Source organism: Moschus berezovskii, chromosome 6, assembly GCF_049115385.1.
Source record: "Moschus berezovskii isolate FMDL1 chromosome 6, NW_MosBer_1.0, whole genome shotgun sequence".
Taxonomy (NCBI): domain Eukaryota; kingdom Metazoa; phylum Chordata; class Mammalia; order Artiodactyla; family Moschidae; genus Moschus; species Moschus berezovskii.
This window is the reverse complement of record NC_142465.1, coordinates 25,016,848-25,035,592: the sequence shown is the minus strand read 5'-3', so window position 1 is coordinate 25,035,592 and position 18,745 is coordinate 25,016,848. Positions and strand designations below refer to the sequence as shown.

General features: G+C 36.8%; 1 protein-coding gene across 1 annotated transcript; it reads left to right on the top strand.

Moving 5' to 3' along the window:
* The first annotated feature begins 8,847 nt into the window (after positions 1-8,847).
* LUM (lumican) lies at positions 8,848-15,722 on the top strand. Its single transcript, XM_055396035.2, has 3 exons — positions 8,848-9,125; positions 11,485-12,378; positions 15,350-15,722. Exons 2-3 carry the CDS (start codon positions 11,505-11,507, stop codon positions 15,502-15,504), a joined length of 1,029 nt encoding a protein of 342 aa, XP_055252010.1. The 5' UTR covers positions 8,848-9,125; positions 11,485-11,504; the 3' UTR covers positions 15,505-15,722.
* The last annotated feature ends 3,023 nt before the right edge of the window (positions 15,723-18,745 follow it).

The window sequence follows — 18,745 nt, the reverse complement described above, 5'->3', positions numbered from 1 at the left end:
ATTGTCTGTGACTATAAAAGTGAACAAAAAGAAAGTAATTGTACTTCATTGTAGCTTTTTTTCAAAAATGCTTCTAAATTTTAAAATTTTGTCTAAAATTATTAGAATTTTGAAATGTTTTATTCTATGATGAAATAAAAAATCAATATATTCTTGTATTTCAGGATTTCATTGTCATTAACAAGGGGGATTAAAATTTTCTTTCTCAACCTCTAGCTGCACTGCTCAAAATTAGCATGTCAAAGAACTCTTTAAATCAAGAGGATAAGGAATCCACTCTAAAGACCTCTAAAAATGGTGAGTGAAAATGGAAATGAGCATCAGAAATGTGATGAAAATCATATTATCTCTTGGCCTTATACACATTAATAACTTATTTTGTCTTATGCTACAGAATATTTTAGATAGTTTTATGATGTCAGTTATGTTGTGAGATTATTTTAAGACCAATCGTTCAAAGTTGAAAGAAAAATGAACTAAGTATTTAACTTAGAAGTGAGAGACTCTAAATGTCAAAAATTGTTTGTTATGTCTTTTCAAACTAGAAATAAAAAGCCACTGAGCATTTTACTGGGAAAAATATACTGCGTAGGCTGAAAAGTATGCACAAAAGCTAAGAGATTAACATGACATTGGTGAATGCTTGCTGGATGAAATGTCATTAAAAGAAATCAATGAAATAGTAAATCACCCGATAAAGATTTAGCCAAAACATGAAGAATGAGTCATCACATCTGTATAATTGTAATTTTGCCTGAAAAATGGACAAATCTATAAATGTCTCTGGCTGAACCAGCTACATTTTTATGGAGTACTATTCTTTTTCATTTTTTTTAACACCAAAACCATTTTGTATTGGGGTATAGCCAATTAACAATGCTGTGGCAGTTTCAGATAAACGGTGAAGGGACTCAGCCATACATATACATGTACCCATTCTCCCCCAAACCCCTCTCCCATACAGACTGGTACACAACATTGAGCAGAGTTTATGGAGTACTATTTTTAATTAAAAATGTGACTGATATACAGATTAGAGTATTTCACAAATATATTCTCAAAAGGCAAAACATATCATTCATGTTAAGGGAAAAAATAATTGAGAAAATTCAGACTGTCAAGCAAAAAAATTGAATTGTATTTATTTATTTTTAATTTATGTTTTATATTGGAGTGGAATTGACTAACTGTGTTATTTTCATGCGTACAACAAAGTGATTCAATTATACATACATGTGTGCCTATTCTTTTTCAAGATTTTTTCTCACTTAAGTTATTACAGAGTATTGAGCAGAATTCCTTGTGCTATACAATTGGTCTTTGTTGGTTATCTATTTTAAATACAGCAGTGTGCATATGTCAATCCCAAACTCCCAATCTGTCTCGTCCCCCTCCTCCCCATTTCCCGGAACCATAAATTTGTTCTTTAAATCTATGAGTCTGTTTGTATTTTGTAAACAAGTTGGTATGATTTTTTTTAGATTTTTGAATATAAGTGATATTATATAATATTTGTCTTTCTCTGTCTGACTTACTTCACTTAGTGTGATAATTTCCAGGTCCATCTATGTTGCTGGAAATGGCATTATTTCATTCTTTTTAACATGCTCAGTCGCTCAGTCATGGCCAACTCTTTGCCATCCCAAAGACTCTAGTCTACCAGGCTCCTCTATCCATGAAATTTTCCAGGGAAGAATACTGGAGTGGGTTGCCATTTCCTTCTCCAGTTGTTAATGGCTGAATAATATTTCATTGTGAGTGTATATATACATAAGGGCTTCCCTGGTGGCTCAGAGGTTAAGGCTTCTGCCTCCAATGTGGGAGACCGGGGTTCGATCCCTGGATCAGGAAGATCCCCTGGAGAAGGAAACGGTAACCCACTCCAGTATTCTTGCCTCGAGAATCCCATGGATGGAGAAGCCTTGTAGGCTACAGTCCACGGGGTCGCAAAGAGTCGGACATGACCGAGCGACGGAATGGAACAGTGTGTATATATATACACACATCTCACATCTTCCTTGTTTATTCCTATGTCAATGGACATTTAAGTTGCTTCCATGTCTTGGTTACTGTAAACTGCATTTTAGTGAACACTGAGGTGAATTGTCCTTTTGAACCATATTTTTCTCTGAATATATGTCCAGGAATGGGATTGCTGGACATATTGCTCTATTTTTACTTTCTTAAGGAACCTCCATACTGTTCTCCGTAGTTGCTGTACCAATTTACATTCCAACCAACAGTGTAGAAGGGTTTCCTTTTCTCTACACTCTTTCCAGCATTTATTGTTTGTAGACTTTTTGATGATGGCCATTCTCTGGTGTTTTCACTTCGGATGCTGATTGCAGCCATGAAATTAAAAGACACTTACTCCTTGGAAGGAAAGTTACGACCAGCCTAGATTGCATATTAAAAAACAGAGACATTACTTTGCCAACAAAGGTCCGTCTAGTCAAGGCTATGGTTTTTCCAGTGGTCATGTATGGATGTGAGAGTTGGACTGTGAAGAAAGCTGATCACCGAAGAATTGATGCTTTTGAACTGTGGTGCTGGAGAAGACTCTTGAGAGTCCCTTGGACTGCAGGGAGATCCAACCAGTCCATTCTAAAGGAGATCAATCCTGGGTGTTCATTGGAAGGACTTATGCTAAAGTTGAAACTGCAATACTTTGGCCACCTCATGCGACGAGTTGACTCACTGGAAAAGACTCTGATGCTAGGAGGGATTGGGGGTAGGAGGAGATGGGGACGGCAGAGAATGAGATGGCTGGATGGCATCACCGACTCGATGGACATGAGTTTGAGTGAACTCCGGGAGTTGGTGACGGACAGGGAGGCCTGGCGTGCTGTGGTTCATGGGGTTGCAGAGAGTCGGACACGACTGAGCGACTGAACTGAACTGAACTGAATGATTAATGACGCTGACCATCTTTCAGGTGCCTCTTGGACATCTGTGTGTCTTCTTTGAAGAAACGTCTATTTAAATCTACTGCCAGTTTTTTGATTGGGTTGTTTGTTTTGATGCTGTTATTTCTAAATTTGGAGACTAAAGCCTTGAATTTTAGAAACCAGTGTAAAAAATGTTCTTTGATATGATTTCAGGTTTTACATTACAACTAACTTTAAAAAGTTTTTTAAGGTTTTAAAAACCTTTCACACATTTTTGAGGTTTGATGTTTATTAAAGATGAATATTTGAAATTATCTTTAAAAAACTATTTAACTATTAATATACTTATTTTCCCAGGTTAATATTTGAGACAAGATTTTCTTCATATACATCAAGCATAGCAACATATCACAACAGACTGAATAAAGAAGGAGCTATAAGAGTCCAGCTCAAGCCTAGTAACCCACTTATTAAATAGATTTACAAAAATAAAATTCCTCTCCTTTCGCTATGTATATTTTGGAAAATATGGGGTTTTACTTAAAAATTATTGTATTAACACATAATGAATTCACTATTATTATCTTAAGAAATAAAGAGAGGAGACTATAACTACCAAATATTTTTTAATAAATAATGCTTGAACAATGAAATTACAGAAATGTTATGCTTGATTATATACAAACTTCATGAATGATTGGTGACAATACATTCTCATATACCATTGATGGCAGTGATAATCAGACCAATAACCAGTTGATAACTGTAAAAAGTCTTAAAATGTGCACACACTTCTCATCAGAAATTTCACTTTTGGAATTTTCCTAAAGCTAAATTGCATTAATGCACAAAATTTGATCCACATATTGTGTCATAATGGTTAAACTGTGCAAACATCAAACAGCAAACATTGAAAGCACTGAAACACTCACCATTGAGCAAAAACATCAGTAGTATTTGATACACCCATACAATAGTGTGTTCTGTAACTGTGTAAAACATGATGCAGAGATATATGTATTAGTTAGATAAAATAAGTAATCTAGATGAAAAGTGCAAAACACAAGGGATAAAAGGAGCAAGAAAGAAATAGAGAAATGAAGTTCTGTTGGGAATATAAAACATGTCTGAAATACCTGAAGCAATAAAAATCTAAAGCAATGAGTACTTCTGGGGAGTGCAATTGGAAAGTCAGTTGGGTAAGAGGTTATTTTACATTTAACCTTATCTTATAACCTGGTATGTTATTAAATGTTTCAGCATGTTATACCATTCATGTATATTATTTTTACAATGAAAACTAATTAATGCAAAAATACTGTAAACCTTATTCTTGATAATTCTAAAAATATTTTCATGTAAGATGCAGGAGAAATGGAAGCAATTGTAGAATGAGCTTAAAGATGCACATCCATGTGTAAGGACTCTAAAGATGAAGATAGTTCCATGGCTTGTGTGTGTGTTAGTTGCTCAATCGTGTCCGACTCTTTGCGACCTCATGAACTATAGTCCATCAGGCTTCTCTGTCCATGGGATTCTCCAGGCAAGAATCCTGGAGTGGGTTGCCATTCCCTTCTCCATCCATGGCTCATAAGAAATGCTAAAGTTAAGAATAGTAAAAAGATTGACCTGAGGGGAGAAAAAAACTGAAACCCATTCCTTTATTTTCTGATTTGAAAACATAAACTACCTATTAAAATGGCATTTTCATTTAAAATGTGTCTATTGAGATAAGCAGAATAGACAGATTAGGTACAACCAATTTGGTGAAAGAAATTTCAACGCAGAAGACGGTGCTTTACAAATTATAAGAGAAAGCAAGTGTTCGTTGTAATATTAAAAAATAACAACTACATTATGATACATTTATATAATAAAATTTAATGCAGTTAATTAAATTAAAATGACATTAGAGAATAATATTTAATAATATACAAAAATACCCACAACTTACTGTCATGTGGAAAACATTACAAAACTGTAAGTGTAATGTTGTAATATTTTTGTGAAAATCAATGTCTCCTGGTTTGTGTGTGTACATATTCACACCTTAAGAAAAAACACCAAAATATAGTAATCTCTGGGCTAGAAAATATATTTTTACTTTTTCCCTTAAAACTATCCTCTAACCGTGCTAAATTCTTATTTTTCTCTGCATTTTCTAAATGTGCTAAAACAAACAACTTTTATGGCAGATAAGAAGAGATGAGTTTGAAATCTCAGTGTGTAAAATGGTAAAAATAGAACCTTCTCCTCTATTAGCAGGGAATTGTCATTATATTTCATCCTGTTCTATGTTCTGAGATGACCTCATATCACAGATGCACAGTCATATCTTACTGCCTAGACAGAGCACTGGGAAACAGGAGACGCCATTCATCCTGTGCTGTGCTTAATCACTCAGTCCTGTGCGATTGTGACCCCATGGACTGTAGTCCACCAGGTTCCTCTGTCTGTGGGATTCTTCAGGCAGGAGTACTGGAGTGGGTAGCCATTCCCTTCTCCAGGAGATCTTCTCAACCCAGGGATCGAACCCAGGCTTCCCTCACTGCAGGCGGATTCTTTACCAGCTGAGCTACCAGGAAAGTCTGGCCATCCATCCTATACAAAGGGAAAACAATGTTGCAGTTCTTTGGGTGGAGTACTGGTAATACCTTAGTTTAGCTCTTCACATGAGAAGAAAAAGATTCAGCTGCAGAACTTGGGGCACTGGTTTCATAGAACTCATCCTTTAAAGGGTATCTGAGATTCATTCCAAATCTGTGGGTCTATGACTCTATGAATAGTGATGTGTTAGTCGCTCAGTCGTGTCCGACTCTTTACGACCCCATGGACTGTAGCCCCACCAGGTTCCTCCCTCCATGGGATTTTTCTAGGCAAGAATACTGGAGTGGGCTGCCATTTTCTTCTCCAGTCAAGCCCTACACCAGTGGCTTTACACACTGTCCTTTGATGCTCATATATTTTCCTACAGAAATTATCAAACCCTCGTTAAAGATTAAGAGACTAAAGGTATCAAGATTACATACTTTTTTCATTTTCACTCCAGGTAGATTGGTTGAAACAGGTTCTAATCTACATCTGTCTTTCCGTAAAGTCTGGGCAGTTCACGGAAAGAAAGTGAAAGTCGCTGAGTTCTGACTCTTGGCAACCCATGGACTGTAGCCCACCAGGTTCCTCTGTTCAGGGAATTCTCCAGGCAAGAACAAGAGTGTGGGTTGCCATTCCCTTCTCCAGGGGATCTTCCCGACCCAGCAATTAAACCTAGGTCTTCTGCATTGCAGGCAGATTTTTTACCTTTTGAGCCACCAGGCATGTTCACTACTTTCCAACTATTACTTTTCTATCATACATTACAGAATGGTTATGACAGAAGGAACAGTCAAGTTGCTGTGAGCCTTGGGGCTTTGAGAAGTCCAAGGCTGCATTCAGAAAAGTGAAAGTGAAGGTGTTCAGTAGTGTCTGACTCTTTGCAACCCCGTGGACTGTGGCCTACCAGGATCCTCCATCCATGGAATTTTCCAGGCAAAAGTACTGGAGTGGGTCTCCATTTCCTTCTCCAGGGGATCTTCCCAACCCAGGGATCCAACCCGGGTCTCCCACATTGCAGGCAGACGCTTTATCATCTGGGCCACCAGGGGAGCCCACTCAGAACCAGGTGGGTGAAACAATAATGATGTTCTTCATCACACTTGCTGGTCTCAAGTAACAGAGAGAGTCCAGTTGATAGGCTGATGTGGCGACTTAATCGTTTTAACATAAATTCTGATGAAATCTCCCACATCCATTACCACAAAGGACCTGATCTCCATTCACTGCGTTGGAAAGCTCAGACCTCACCCAGGAGGTCTAACGTGTGCGTATGGGAGAATGTGAGCATGTGAAGTACAAAGAAAGAAACTATTGCTGAGCTGACCTTGTGCCTTTTAAAAGCTTTTGCCTGGCTAATATTTATGCATTTTTCTCAACTGTTAATAATGTTGCCTAGAAAATATTTAAACTGATTAAATACCTTTTCCTAGGTCCATCCTGTCCACCCTCTTTCCAGAGGGTGAAAGTGCTCATGATTTTGTTTTTCCACTTACTTATTAGATGACTTTCAGTGAATTATTTAGACTTTCTGAGTCTCCATTTTTACTTCTCTGAAAACGTGATAATAATATTTATATGGATTTTAAAGCATGAAATTTAAACTTTAGAAATATGTGAACATTTTGAGAATAAAGCATGGAATAAATTAGATACACAACAAATATTAATTTCATTTCTTTCTAATAAGCCCAAGAAATATGCTTTAAAATGTGCAATAGTATCCAATTATTGGCCTCACAGAACTAATTTTATAGAAAAAGGCATATACGGACAATATCAGTTTCACAATAAGCTAAATCCAACTTAATGCACTTGAACGCTGTTACAGACAACACATTATTGCTCAAAAGAAAAATCCTTAGAATATAAAGGTGGAATTTTTCAAACAAAATTGCAGGTTATAGAAGTTGACACGCTTAAAATTAATGCTTAGAGTTGTTTTAGCTATCTTCTTACAGTGAGACATTTAATTATATATGACTGATCGATTTACCCTTTTTTTTTCTTGATTTCTTCTAAGTTTATTTATGTCCTCTATTGTAAAACTGTGTTTGTTGTTTAATGGCTCAGTCCTGTCTGACCCCATAGACAGACCCAAGCCCACCAAGAGCTCCCCAGTCCATGGAATTTCCCAGGCAAGAATACTGAAGTGGGTTGCCATTTCTTTCTCCAGGGGATCTTTCTGACCCTGGGATCAACCCGCATTTCCTGCATTGCAGACAGATTCTTTACCGCTGAACTACTGGTGAAGACCAATGTAAAACAGAGGTCTTTCTAAAGTTTTCTTAAAACGTTATGCTACGAATTACCTTACAACAGTATTAGTTACTTCGAAGAAGATTGTTTTTAGTTTTTAAACTGTTCTCTGACAAAAATGAGGCATTTACACTAATATTAATTTTTCAGGCAAATGCATTAGTGATCATGGAGATTAAATTAATTTTCAAAAGTCTCATAGCTAAAAAGTCACATATTTATCTTAAAAGGGAAAATCTTACAACGTGGCAACTTAAAGTATCTGATTCTGAGAATTCCTATAAATATGAGGAAATGAAAAATTTGGATGGAAAAAATCATATAAAAAAGCTACAAAGCTGATACAATCACAAAATGAAATAGACAAGGAATTGAGTAGATCCTCCTTTTCTAGAAGCCTGCATCAGGAAATGATAAGGAAACATATGTCAAACCAGGCCTTTGAGAATGCAACTTAGCATAACTTTCAGCTTTGAAAAAAAAATATATTGCTAGCATGCAATGACAGTGAAAAATATTACTTTGTGATATTTTTAGTATACATTTATTTTTTCATGTTCTTTTATGCTTTTTTGGCAATAAGCTATAGAATACTATTCCCAAGTAAGGTTTTGGATGAATTCCTAAATTAAATCCACAAAATAAGAAACAGGCAGAATATTACTGATTGGTTCCAGACCTGAAGAGCATAGAATGAGTCTGCTTAACATAAGCAAACTGGAAATGTTGATACTTATCACTTGTATCACACTATAAATGAAGCATTTTAATATTTTAGAAACTAATGTAAGTTTCTCTTTTGGCCAAAAATTAAGTTGGTCCAAGTAAGTATAAATTTCCAGAGTCATGAGCGAAAAAGAATCAATTCTCCTGAGTCTGCTCATTTACATTTTCCTGAAATGGTTTATTCAGTTGATGATTTAGGTGACCTTTAGAGGAACATGATGTTGGCTGAGAGAACTGCATTTCATTGTTGTCACAGCTATAGAAGTAAAGGGCTTTGTAAGAGAAACATTCTCACTGTAGATGTCTCATTTGCAGCAGGACTCCATTTGGGGTTAAAAGCTAGGTTATTTGGGCTGGTTTAGCACGTATCTCTCTCTTGCTCCATAGGGAGTGAGCTGGGCTGTCCTTGCTTACCAAGTCCACCTGCACCTCGTTAGAGAGTGTTTGCATGCCACACCGCAAGATCCCCACAATGACATAACTCCATTCAGAGACTGGCGTGACTGGGCTGGGTTTCCCCCCCACCGCCCCCCCCAAGCTCTTGTATCACTAAGAATCTGGCAGCCAGTTCCGTCCTGACAGAGTTTACAGCATATATTGGTGGATTCTTGTCCATAGTGCATCTGCTTTAAGAATTAACGAAAGCAGGGTCGAGACAGTAAGGTAAGTGCTGTTTTAACTATAGCACTGGGGATGCTGACGGTTTGGGACAGTGTTTATTGTAATAACAGAAAAAAATTCCAGAGCAACTTTGCCAATTGCTATTCAACAGCAAATCCAGTTTTGAGCATTTACTTTCACATCTTGCATAATATACTTTCCATGATTTATGAATGTGAGATACATTTTATACAGTCTATAATGCCTTACTTAGCAAAGGATGTTATAAAAAGTTTCAAGGTTTCACTAGAAAGTAGACACAGTGAAACAGTATGGCATTTTAAATGTTTGCTATTTTATATGTTAGTTTTGTTAGAACTTAGTTTGGAACAAAGAAAGCCATTTCAATCAGTATTCAAAATATTTTGCAACTGATAATTTGTTATGATTTGCTGTAAACATTTTGTGGTGTTATAAAACCTGAACAAAAGGATTACTTAATTCAATTTTGTTAATTTTAAAGATTTGGGTTGTGGATGTATATCTTAAGAAACAGGAATATGTTTGAAAGAAATTCTGGGAAACATGCTTTACTGTTTGGAAAAAAAGTCTTTTCTTCATAGCCACAGGTATTTGAAAAAACTAGGGGAAAGTAAAGTGTGTTTTTGCTTCATAATGGAGTCATTATATGGTTACAAACTCTCTTTGAATTCAGAGCCCTTGTTTTGACTGCCAAAAAATATGGAAGCATTTTTCATTACTATTCAATACTCACATTATAGTTCCCATGTCTATTTTAGTGTATACTGAATTAAAATAAGGTGGAAACTTATTAATAAAGTAAGACAAATCTTTACACCATTAATATACTGTAATTTATAAAGAATCCTACAATTACGTTAGCACTATGTAATTGTTCTCATGGCCAAGTCCTGTCAACTAAATTTAATGACTCCATCACAATCTTAGGGAATAATTTACTAAGAGTCTGGCTACATGTTACATTATGTCTGAGAGTGATCCTAACAATCTTTCTGAGTGTTTCATATGCCAAATTTAAGTATTTTATAATTCCAAGTTAAAGAAAGATGTTGAAAATTCCTGATAGCAGAAAATCCTGCTTATCCCAAACTACCCGGATCCAAAAGCTTGTACCTTGTAACTCACAGGAAGAGATTTTATTGTATGGTATCCATTGGAACATGGATGCTGCCTCACAGTAACAATTTCTCTCCCAGAGTGACTAATTGCTCAGCTATAACTCTTCATTCTACAAAAGCCCAACTCTTATAGCCTATATTCCTTTACCTACATTGCTGACCCTTTGCTTCCCAAGAAGTTGAAATGTGCTTCACTGATCCTTAGCAACAGGCACCTGTGAAGATCACTGACACAAATTGTTTTCGATGTATACTCCCAAACTGATCCTTTCCTACATGGCTCTCAGTGCCCACTGTTTAATGCGGACCTTCCTCAGTTCCCACCCAGTGAGAGTGCTAAAATCCGGATCAGCAAACCCTGCCTTCTCAAATTTTAACACGAAGAAGGGAGACAAATTGTGAGTGACTGAGAGAAAGAAAAGCTTTCATGCAAAACTTTGGAAAGAATATCATCCTCTACAAGTTAGATCTCTTTCTAGGTTGAAAGCTGTTTAGAGTTCGTGACATTTCCTTGATTAACAAACAATAATTTTACTAAAACTAATATACTAAATACTAATTTTCAAACAGAGTTTTGTAATGTGCTTAAAAGTCTAGAATGTTAAACAGAAGTTGACATAATATGCACCCCCCCAACTTAAGTCTGTTTCCTTCTTCAGAGTCAACAATAAAGACAATTCTAAAAGAATTTCCACCCTCCCCAGCACCCTACCACCACCATCCCCACCCCCAAACCACCCCCAGCAGACACAAATAAGAACAATGCTCTTCCAGACAAAATCACAGATTGCCCATGTTCTCAGGGAGGATCTTTTTAATGAGATCTTTTAATGATGTTGAATGGTTGGGTAGGGGGTCCAGTTTACAATTGTCTTCTTGTTTTGTTTCTTCTGGTTTTGAAGGCATTCTGAAGCTGCGTTCTAACACGGTGGTTAACGGGTACCTCCCAGAAACCTCTTGCAGGAATCCATGTAATTAAGGAAAGGACCTGGAGAGAGGTTGACTGGAACAATTAGGCCTAGCTCGCCCAGAAGGGGGCGCCAGTGTATGCAATCTGTCCCGGAATCTGTTCCCTTCCCCACATGTTGTAAACTTACATCCTTACCCTAATCCTTAAAAGCAAATCAGACAGACATCATTAGTGCGGTAAAAAATGCACCCTAAAATAATAAAATTCACATTTGCGAATGCATTTTCTTTCTTCTCAGTATACTTTTCCTGAAAGAATACTATTTTATAATACATATTTCCACTTTATTTAGGATTCAAAGCCTTTGCCAAAATGAACCTAGGTGTGTTTCCTCTCCTCTTGGCATTGATTGGCGGTGCCGGCAGCACCTATCTTGATTACTATGATTATTATGATTTCCCCCAATCAATATATGGGAGGTCGTCACCAAACTGTGCACCAGAATGTAACTGCCCTGAAAGCTATCCCACAGCCATGTACTGCGATGAGCTGAAACTTAAGAGTGTGCCAATGGTGCCTCCTGGAATCAAGTACCTTTACCTTAGGAATAACCAGATTGACCATATTGATGACAAAGCCTTTGAAAATGTAACTGACCTGCAGTGGCTCATTCTCGACCACAACCTGCTAGAAAATTCCAAGATAAAAGGAAAAGTTTTCTCTAAACTGAAGCAACTGAAGAAGCTGCACATAAATTACAACAATCTGACAGAATCTGTGGGCCCACTTCCCAAATCTCTGGTGGACCTGCAGCTCACTAACAACAAGATCTCGAAGCTTGGCTCCTTCGATGGACTGGTTAACCTGACCTTTATCCACCTTCAGCACAATCAGCTGAAAGAGGATGCCGTTTCAGCTGCTTTGAAAGGTCTGAAGTCACTCGAATACCTTGACTTGAGCTTCAATCAGATGACCAAACTACCTTCTGGTCTCCCAGTGTCTCTTCTAACTCTTTACTTAGACAACAACAAGATTAGCAACATCCCTGACGAGTATTTCAAGAGTTTCAGTGCATTGCAGTATCTGCGTTTGTCTCATAATGAACTGGCTGATAGTGGAGTGCCTGGAAATTCTTTTAATGTGTCATCTTTGCTGGAGCTGGATCTCTCCTATAATAAGCTGAAAAGCATACCGACCGTCAATGAAAACCTCGAAAACTATTACCTGGAAGTCAATGAACTTGAAAGTAAGTAGAAAACTGTGCCTATGATTGATTGATACTTCAAGGTTTTAAATGCCTAAGTTGTGTGACACAAATATTAAATTGGCTTCAGTTTAAAAAAAAAACAAAACTAAAAATGCCAACAAAATATTTCTCTAGAATATAGAATTCTAACTTAGTTGTTTATCCAGTATCTGGCTTTTCTTTGGAGTGTTCAGATAAGAAATCATTAAGGTCATATAGAATTTAAACACTCCTTTTTTCAAATTTAATATTCTGGGCTAATTAATTCTGCTGTGTTAACTCTTGATTTTCATCTGTCTTTATTTGCCTCCTTCATGACTTCAATTTGTGTCTGCATTCATTTCTTGACAATATGCAGCTAAGGGGGAAACCAAGTCCAGAGGAGGCACAATCGTCAGAGACTTTAACATCTCTCTCCTGCTTGTCCCAGAGCAGCCTGCGTACACTCATGGTCTCTGACATCTTTACTTGGGGCTCAACATGTTACTCGACTATCATGACGTCATCTATCTCTGCTTTCCCTGGTATGGTTGCTGTGTGTAGTCTTCACAGTGTTCTTATGAGGACTGTGAGAAAGTTTAGGGAGGACTATGATAAGCGTTTGGAATATAGTTTACTAGAATTACAGAATCCCTTTTTATTACACACAATGCTTCACCTCATTTGATTTTCCCATCATTTCTTCCTTTCTCTTACTTCTGTAGTTTATTTTTCATTTATCTGCTGGGTAGGAGTTTGACCTGATCCACTCGGGCTGTTTATGTACTCTCTTGATCTTCTGGCACATTTTTCAATTTAAGCTATAAAAAATCGGATCGTAAATTGACTATTCACCAATATGCACCTTATTTTTTAATGGAAATTGGCAGAAGAAAAAACCTGTAATTCACAGATGAAGTTTTTAAAATGAAGACTCAGGTGGGAAACACTGATTCACACAGTCAATAATTATATGTGCAAAATAATCTATTGAAATTGAACATGTGCATATTATAAAACTTGGTCCCCTTGTCATACTCGCTAAGGATATTGACACTCCTATCAGTAAAGATTGCATTGTGTCTTATTAATATGCTACTTTATAATTTTGCAACAGTTTCATGTAACTCCTAGTAAAGTTGGGGTGTTCTCATGAAGGAAATCGTGACTGCCAGCTCTTCAATGCCACGTCTTCTTTCTTGCATCTGGAAAGCTTGCCTGTCATGCAATACAGTCAAGCTATCAGAGCTAAACCCTTACAGTTGTTTCCAAGGGAAAATTCACTATGTGGCAATATATGGTCCCACATTATAAACTTTTGTGGTCAGGAAAAAGATACTCAGACAGGCCAAAATGCTAATGGAATTTAAGATGGTTGAGGGCTGAAGCAATCCATTAGATTTGGTGGGTGGAGGTTAGCAGGAGCAAGACTACCTCCTACTCTGAGAAAAGAAAAGGGAAAGATATAAATGCAGGGGCATTTGAAGGTGGAAAAATCAGTTTTCATTGTATAAGTAAAAAAGAAAGAGCCAGTGTAGGAGATGGGACAGATGGACCAAGAGAGAAATGCCAGCAGCCTCTCAGTGCCAAGATGAGACTGAAACTCCAGTTCCCAGCACGTTTAGTCATTTGCAAGTGAGTAGTTACTTTCTCCCTTCCTTATCTTTGACACTTAGGTATACACATTTCAGGGATTCTTGTCATGTGACTTTGCATGTGTGTCTTCAAGTTAGTTTATCTTGCTGCATAATATTTGCAGTTGCCCACATTGTAAGATAAAGAGAGTTCCTTAATGCTTTTCTATTAGGAAATGTACAGTCAAAAACTATTTCTTATTTTTCAAACTTGCAACTTTAAGCATTGGACTAGTCACAGATTCTCCGAGTATAAAACAATTTAGAAAAGAGAGAAAAAAAGGACACCAATAATTATTCAATACACAGTAATGTGCTAGCACTGTGTGAAGAGCTCTACATACCATAGTTGATGAGCTCTTCACGCCACACAGTATGATAGATATGTTATACTTGAAATCTGATAAATGTTTCAGAAGGCAAATGGCAGAGCTAGAAAACTAACATAGGCCTAGACCCATGTTTTTTTCCATTGTTCCATACTTTCTCAGAGGCAGTACTGAAAGCAAAATCCCTGGAATTTGACAAATGAGTAATTTAAGACAACATCTTAGAGCGAAAGACTGCAGTGTGTTTGGGGTTCAACTGAAGTCATTGTTAGCTAGAGTTGAAAAATGAAAGAAAAATAACAAGATAAAGGACCGGCATAAGGTTAATCTGAAATAGATTTGTGCCACCATCGGCAGTTTCAGTGTACATACACAGGTCATGCCATCTAGTAACCATCTTGGTGTCCATTAAAAACTAAACCAGATTTTCATTTGTGGCAGCTTTTTGACCCCAGAAGAAAAGGACATGGACTGAGATGGTGGATATTCCATGATTTGGTTTTCCTTTGGAGTTTTGAATCTTTGTCATGAAGTGTGGTTGTTGGAAAACTCTCTAGAGTTCGTCTATTTAACCCTTTTTAAGATGCAAAAACTCAGAATCCTTACTCTGCTGACTGTTCATGTAACAGCACCTCATCTTAGATTTCCTCAGGCTCTACTTAATATTTCAAAATAATGCTTAGATAACCTGATAGGCTCACTGCATGCCTTTCTATAATCCAGTATTTCTAAAACAAGAACTTAAATAATACTAAAAAGATGTTTCATTAACAACTTAAGTTCTGTTCCTTCAAACATTAATTGAATCTTCTGACTTAACCATAGGTATTCTTTATTAAATATTATTGGGCTTTTGGAAGTCTGAAATATTCCTTTAATAGTTCTAAATTCAAAGATACATCAAATAAGTGGAAGGAAGTCCTATTGGATATTATTATAGACTTAAAGATTTTCTGTTTCTTTTTAAATGATTGTTTAAAGCTCACGTACTGAAAGAAATGATTGAAATGTTTCATTCTAATTTTCCAGAGTTTGATGTAAAGAGCTTCTGTAAGATCCTGGGACCCCTATCCTATTCCAAGATCAAACATTTGCGTTTGGATGGCAATCGCATCACCCAAACTAGTCTGCCGCCTGATATGTATGAATGTCTACGTGTCGCGAATGAGATCACTGTTAATTAATGTCTACTGATTCCAATTACATTGAGGTGTAGCCTGGAACAGCAGTTTATGGTTATGTTTATTTGTGTGTCAGTTTTTATAGTATTCATTTTTTGTTGCTGTTTATTACTTTCATAAATTTCTAATTCTAAAGGAAAATGTTTTGTAAACATTTTACTACTTTTTTAAAAGAGAAGATGAAAGGCAGGCCTATTTCATCACAAGCACAGACACACACACACACACACACACACACATGCGTCTTGACAAGAAACTTAATGCTTTATTTGTAAATTTAGTGTTTTTTACATCTCTACCGTCAAATGATGTGAAAAGCTTTTTACTGGTTTCATGAAAGTCAGTCAAGTCTTACAATTTCTAAATCTTAACTTAATGTGCCAAAAATCATATGGATGTTTACAGTCCTGAAGCAAATTATCTCAATGCTCAAATGTTCACATTTCAATGTTCAAATTTGTTTAGCTGAAAAATAGATGGTAAATTTTGAGACCAATGATTCTGCAAAATACTAGACAAAATTCATGAAACTACATACACTTAAAGTAGCATTTTTAGTGTTAAGAATATATATATACTTACCTAATGAAACTTTTCTTTTCTAGAATTATGTTTCACCCTAAGTCATGTGTATGTTTCTTTTTGATTATTTGCATGTTATGTTTAACAAGCTAATAGCAAAATAAAACATAGCAAATGGCATCACTGTGTTTGATTTCTTGTGAAATTCATACCTCTCCAGTAAAAATAGATAAAATAATAGATTAGAATTTTAAAAATCTCTAGCCTGAAATATTTTGCTTATGTTAAATAGAATTTTTCATTAACTAGATTACCTGCTTAGAGCATCCACTTGTAAAGAGTCTTTAAATACATCTTACAATATGTACTTGAAAGTGTGCAAATCCCAGGTGTGTCCTCTAGTCTAACTCAGTTCTGACACCATGTGCCTAAAGATGGGGTCAGATTGTCCAAGCTAAAGGTTCAGTCCTACAGGACTGCCTTCCCTCCCCACTCATATGCCAATTAAAAGCCCAAGTTGTTACATGTTCTTCTGAGCACCTGGCTATAAATCAGAGGTTCCCAAGTCCCTCTCCTAGACTTCAGGAATATGCTAGAGTGGCTCACAGGACAGGAAAGCTCTTTGCTCACTAGATTATTCATTTACTATAAAATGGTACAATTCAGGAACAGCTAGATAGAAGTGGTGCAAGGCAAGTTATGGGGACAGGGTGCTAAGCTTTCATGCCTTCTCCAAGCACATGCCACTCTCCCCAAATTTCCACAGGTTCACCAATCAGAAAGCACTCCCAATTTTGTCCTTTTGGGTTTTTATGCATGCTTCATTTCATAGTCATTGGGCATTGGCAGTTGAACTCAGTCTCTAGCACCTCTGCCCTCCCAGGAGGTAAGGGGGAGCGACTGAAGGTTCAGACACTCTCAGGAAGGTTCTGGGTCTCTTAGCAACCAGTTCCCCCTCCCCCTCTCCTTAGGTTACCTAAGAGCTTTCCAAAATCACTTATTAACATAACAAAAGACAACTTTATTGCTCTTATTCAGGAAATTCCAAAGGCTTTAAGAGTTGTGAGTCAAAAACCTTGGGGTAAGAACCAAATATATACTTTGGTCATTCAGATGACCAAAGTATATTTCTTGTTAATCACAGTATTACAATATTTAAATCTCACAGCTTCCTTGGATATTTGTCATTATTTCCATTCCTGCTGGTTTTACTGATTTATACACAGTGATACTCTATTAAATAAAAAGCAGCTATAAGATGTCAGCAATCACTCACTGGTTGTAAGCAAAAATGGCAGATCACGCCCAGGACTGAAAATGTTGAATATATATAAATGACTCTGAATATGAGATTTAAAAGATCAATTTATCTTGAAACCAATATATTTGTAACATAAAGTTAGAGTTTATAATGCAGAAAAGGATATCCATGTTTCTATACAATGGGGAACCATAAGGCATATAACTTATAACTTCTACCTTACCTAGTTAACAATAAAGCATGTGTTTGGAGCCAAATGTGCAGTCAAAGATCACTCATCCATGGAGAAGCACATATATAGTCTCAAAGGAGTCTAAAACAAAGGCAACATTTCTCTAAAGTATTAATATGTTTTAACACAACATTTTTAGAGAACTCTATCTTATGGTAAAATGGCTTATCATCAAAGGACCATTATCAACTATCATTATCTGGCAGACTGATGTATAACATAAATATTGTTTTTGTTGTTTAGTAGCTAAGTCCTGGATGATTCTTTGAAGTCCTGTGGACTGTAGCCCACCAGGCTCCTCTGTCCATGGAATTCTCCAAGCAAGAATACCAAAGTGGGTTGCCATTTCCTTCTCCAGGGAATCTTCCCAACCTAGAGACAGGTATATTATGTAATTCTTAAAGTGGTTGACAAGGACTAAATTAAACACGAAGTGACATTTCTTATAGAAACATCTGAGGACTAGTTTGATCCTGTTTGGGGACAGGTAGCTCCCCTTTCTAGAGGCTAAACCCCATCTCTTCAGGGCAGAGCTGGAGGAGGGAAGACACTGCTCTTTCATGCATTGTGACAGCCTTGGGGAGGAAAAGATATTGGAGACTCTATCTGCTCTTCTCTCTTCCCATCCTCAAGTCCCACACCAGTTTCTCTAATGCTTTCCAACATCTCAAGTGTATAATCAGCATGTTCAAATGCTTTTCTAAATGCAGATTACCAGCGCAATGCCCCAGATATGCAGACCTGGTAAGTCATGCAACATAGGATTCCACAGTTTTAAGGAGCATAGGGATTCTTATACTGGTGGTCAGCAGTACACATCGTTAAAAGCACTGAGTTAGTGTGATCCAGTCATTGAAATCCAAAACAGTTGAAAAGAAGAAACACCCTCTCTAGGGAAGCAGAATAGAAGAAAGCATGTCATTCACAGCATACATACATGAGAAAAATATTATTTTTTTCTGTATTTTAATTTATTTAAGCCCTCATCTGTGAGCAAGGAGTAAAAATTGTAACTTCATGAAAATAATGTACATCACTTCTGCCTCAAAACTAACTCGAGTGGCTTCATAGATATTTCTTTCCTGCCGGTGCTCCTGGTATCTATCAAGAGAGACGACTTAGAATTTAGTTGGATTAAATGTTCAGGAAGGTGCCTAGAGGAAGAAGGTACTTAGGGGAAATGGTCAAAACAGGGTGAATTTAAAACAGGAACTCTCTTGACCGTCTCA

Coding starts and splice junctions, on each gene's coding strand:
- LUM (XM_055396035.2), top strand. CDS start 11,505: ATGAACCTAGGTGTGTTTCCTCTCCTCTTGGCATTGATTGGCGGTGCC. Junction 12,379..15,349: donor GGAAGTCAATGAACTTGAAA/GTAAGTAGAAAA, acceptor CTAATTTTCCAG/AGTTTGATGTAAAGAGCTTC.